Source organism: Carlito syrichta, unplaced genomic scaffold, assembly GCF_000164805.1.
Source record: "Carlito syrichta isolate Samal-C Ts95f unplaced genomic scaffold, Tarsius_syrichta-2.0.1 Scaffold287526, whole genome shotgun sequence".
Classification (NCBI taxonomy): Eukaryota; Metazoa; Chordata; class Mammalia; order Primates; family Tarsiidae; genus Carlito; species Carlito syrichta.
In genome coordinates this window covers 1,019,226-1,022,324 of record NW_007231622.1, presented here as the reverse complement: position 1 = coordinate 1,022,324, position 3,099 = coordinate 1,019,226, and the positions used below count along the sequence as shown (strand labels likewise).

At 50.5% G+C, this 3,099-nt stretch overlaps 1 protein-coding gene across 1 annotated transcript in view; it reads left to right on the top strand.

The window, feature by feature from the left end:
- Positions 1-6: 6 nt before the first annotated feature.
- ADCY5 (adenylate cyclase 5) overlaps positions 7-3,099 on the top strand; it is a 171,062-nt gene continuing 167,969 nt past the window's right edge. The window contains exon 1 of the mRNA XM_008052805.2: positions 7-390. Coding sequence (XP_008050996.1) covers positions 22-390 — 369 coding nt within the window. The 5' untranslated portion in view covers positions 7-21. The remainder of the gene's footprint in view (positions 391-3,099) is intronic.

The following is a 3,099-nucleotide window of genomic DNA, read 5'->3' as shown; positions in this document are numbered from 1 at the left end:
CTTGTGCTCGTGTGCCTCGTCATGCTGGCCTTCCACGCGGCGCGGCCCCCGCTCCAGCTGCCCTACCTGGCCGTGCTGGCGGCCGCCGTGGGCGTGATCCTCATCATGGCTGTGCTCTGCAACCGTGCCGCCTTCCACCAGGACCACATGGGCCTGGCCTGCTATGCCCTCATCGCCGTGGTGCTGGCAGTCCAGGTGGTGGGTCTGCTGCTGCCCCAGCCGCGCAGCGCCTCTGAGGGCATCTGGTGGACCGTGTTCTTCATCTACACCATCTACACGCTGCTGCCTGTCCGCATGCGGGCCGCGGTGCTCAGCGGGGTGCTCCTGTCCGCCCTCCACCTGGCCATTGCCCTTCGCACCAACGCCCAGGACCAGTTCCTGCTCAAGCAGGTAGGGGCCCACCTGGCCACAGGGACTGGATTGTGGGGGCCGGCGGGTCTCGGCCTGACTCAAAGAGGGGATCTCACCCTCGTCCTTTCCAGTGGTGAAAAGAGCCAGAGAGACAGGTCTCTGCCGTGCAGGCCATCTTCAAGCTTCTTAACCCGCTCTGAGCCCCAGCGGCTTTATTTACAAAAAGAGTGCCCTTGTTGTATTTGTAATGTTCCTGGCCCCTGAGATGACATGCACTATACTGTAGCCATTACTGTGGAGATGCAGTGAGGAAGAAAATTATATGGAGTGGTCCCCATCTCTTCCTGAGCTTCCATCCCTGTACACAGAAGGCTCCTGAGAAAAGTGGCTGGACCTTCTAGCAGTCATTTCTTCCTGAGAGCCACTGCTGGTTTGTTAACCTAGTCATGGAATAGGGTCGGGGAGCGGAGACCTTGGACACCCCTTGACTGATTATAAGGAGGAGATAGGATAAACCTGCCACCTGTGGGAGGCTGGGTGTTTGGGAGCTGGAGATAACCCTGAACTTGAAGGAGGACTGACAAATTTGTTTCAGTTACCAAAGTGCCCCAAGCCAAAGAGCTGCCTTTAACAAAAGTGAGAAGGAACTTCTGAGATGTGTGTGGTGGCAGTTACCCTTCTGGCCAGAGCAAAAAGTTGATGTTGAGCTTTGTGACCTCTTCAAGTGGGTGCTCCTGGTCGTCACCTGTGGTGGGGACATTTTTCCCTACTGGGACTTGATGGGCTAGCCTAGAACTGAGGGTTCCAGATGAAACAAAACTTCTGCCTGCTTAACCGGTGACTTTTCTGAAGGCTTCTGGAAGAGGGGCGTGCTTGCTATCCTGATCTGAGAGGAGGCCCTCTTAACATCCATGCCTTCTCCTTTTGACATCCTCTTGTCTGGTTTCATAGTCCTTATCTATTACCCCTCCTGAGCCTGCTTGTTTGCATGCTGCTCCGCTGTGAGGGAGTCAACTGGGCCCTTGCTGCAGGCAAGTCTCTTGACCTTGGTCCGCACTGCACACCCCCATCCCTCTCCTGGTGTCTGCTTTCTAACAGAACCTCTTAATGGTATACCATTGTCATTGCCTTCCTCCTTCTCCCTGCTTCTAATACTTTCCCTCAGACTTTGATCCTGTTGAGTACTGCATCTTTCTTGAGGTGCTTGCTCTCTTGTGTCCCCTAGCTTCCAGGACACAGCATTCTCCCATAGGAAATAGCTTTGGTAGGGGTTTCAAGGCACTGGGCTCTAGCTGAACCTGCAAAGTGCTCTATGACTGGGAGGGAGGGGACATACAACCCCTCTGGCACCAGCTTCCTCTTCTAGAGAATGAGAGGATTGTTTATGCCTCTTTCACTTCCAACATCTCTGCCCCAAGCCCCACCTCCCACCTCTTGTAAGGAATCTTCTCCTTCTATTCCAGCCACAGGTCCCTCCATCTTCTGCATAGTTGACAATAGAGCCAATGCCACAGAGTGGAGCACTTATTTATTCTCCAGTGCCCATTGGTTTTGCTTTCTGTCCAATGTAACCTCCTTGGATGTATGAATCCTGAGGTATATGTGTTTTGCCTCCTCTGTCCTCTTGCCCTTGTCTAGCACAGTGCAGAGTACTTAGTAGGGTTTTAATAGCTGCTTGCCAATTTGGCTGGGGTCCAATGAGTGGAGTAGATGGGGTTGTTGATGCTGAGTTAAAGTTTTTCTGATCTGGGATCAGAAGGAAAAAAATCTTTAGAGATTAGCTTTGAACTTGAGAGAGAAACCTTTTAATAGGTGGTGGCTTTAAAAAGTTACTACTATTGTTAATTCTTATAAAGGCTCCAACTTTTTTGACCCGAGGACCTGTGATCTCAGATGGATGTTATATCTTTGGGGAGTTACTTCTAGCTTGGGTGGATATGGCTTTTCTGCAGAGGGCAGGGCTTGTTATCTGTGTGGAGCAGCAGAGATTTCCGGTATAGATCAGGGTATTTTGTGAACCAGACTTGGGACCTAGGTCTTATTTATAGCCGTGGGCAATACTGCGGGTATGATTTGGGAAGAGTGGAGTCAGGTCCCAGGAAAGGGGTTCTGAATCTAGCGTGCTCCATCTCCATCTTTGCATGAAAATACCACTGCAACAACAGAGTGTCTCACTGATTTCCCCTTCTGGGTCAGCTCCACCCTCAGCATCTTTTACCAACTGTGGTCTTTAGACCTTTGCTTGGCTGTAGGATTTGGGGTAAATTTATACATAACTTTTCCTAGTCTGCTCTGAGTACAGCAGAGCTTGTTAGGAATGGTCCCAGACAAGGGAATGCAAACATTCCCTCTATTTGGCTTCAGAGGAAACTGTATCTTTTTTGTTTGTACTTGATTTACCCGTCTGATTATGCCTGATATAAAATTTATCTTTTTTGGGCAAACCCTGCTGAAAGGTGGGAGAATATTAGTGAGACAGTCCAGCATTAACCTCTACCTCAGGTTACCCTAGAGTGGCTGGCGTATGAGAGTGGTTGGCGTATGAGAGTGGTTTGGGTTAGATGCTTTGTTCTTTTCTTTTTTATTTTATTTTAGAGTCCTGGGGTACATGTGAGGATTTACTATATAAAGTAAATTATAGCCGGGCTCGGTGGCTGAGCCTGTAATCCCGCACCTTTGGGAGGCTGAGGTGAGTGGATTGCCTGAGCCCGCGGGTTCGAGATCCGCCTGGGCAGCGAGACCTCATCT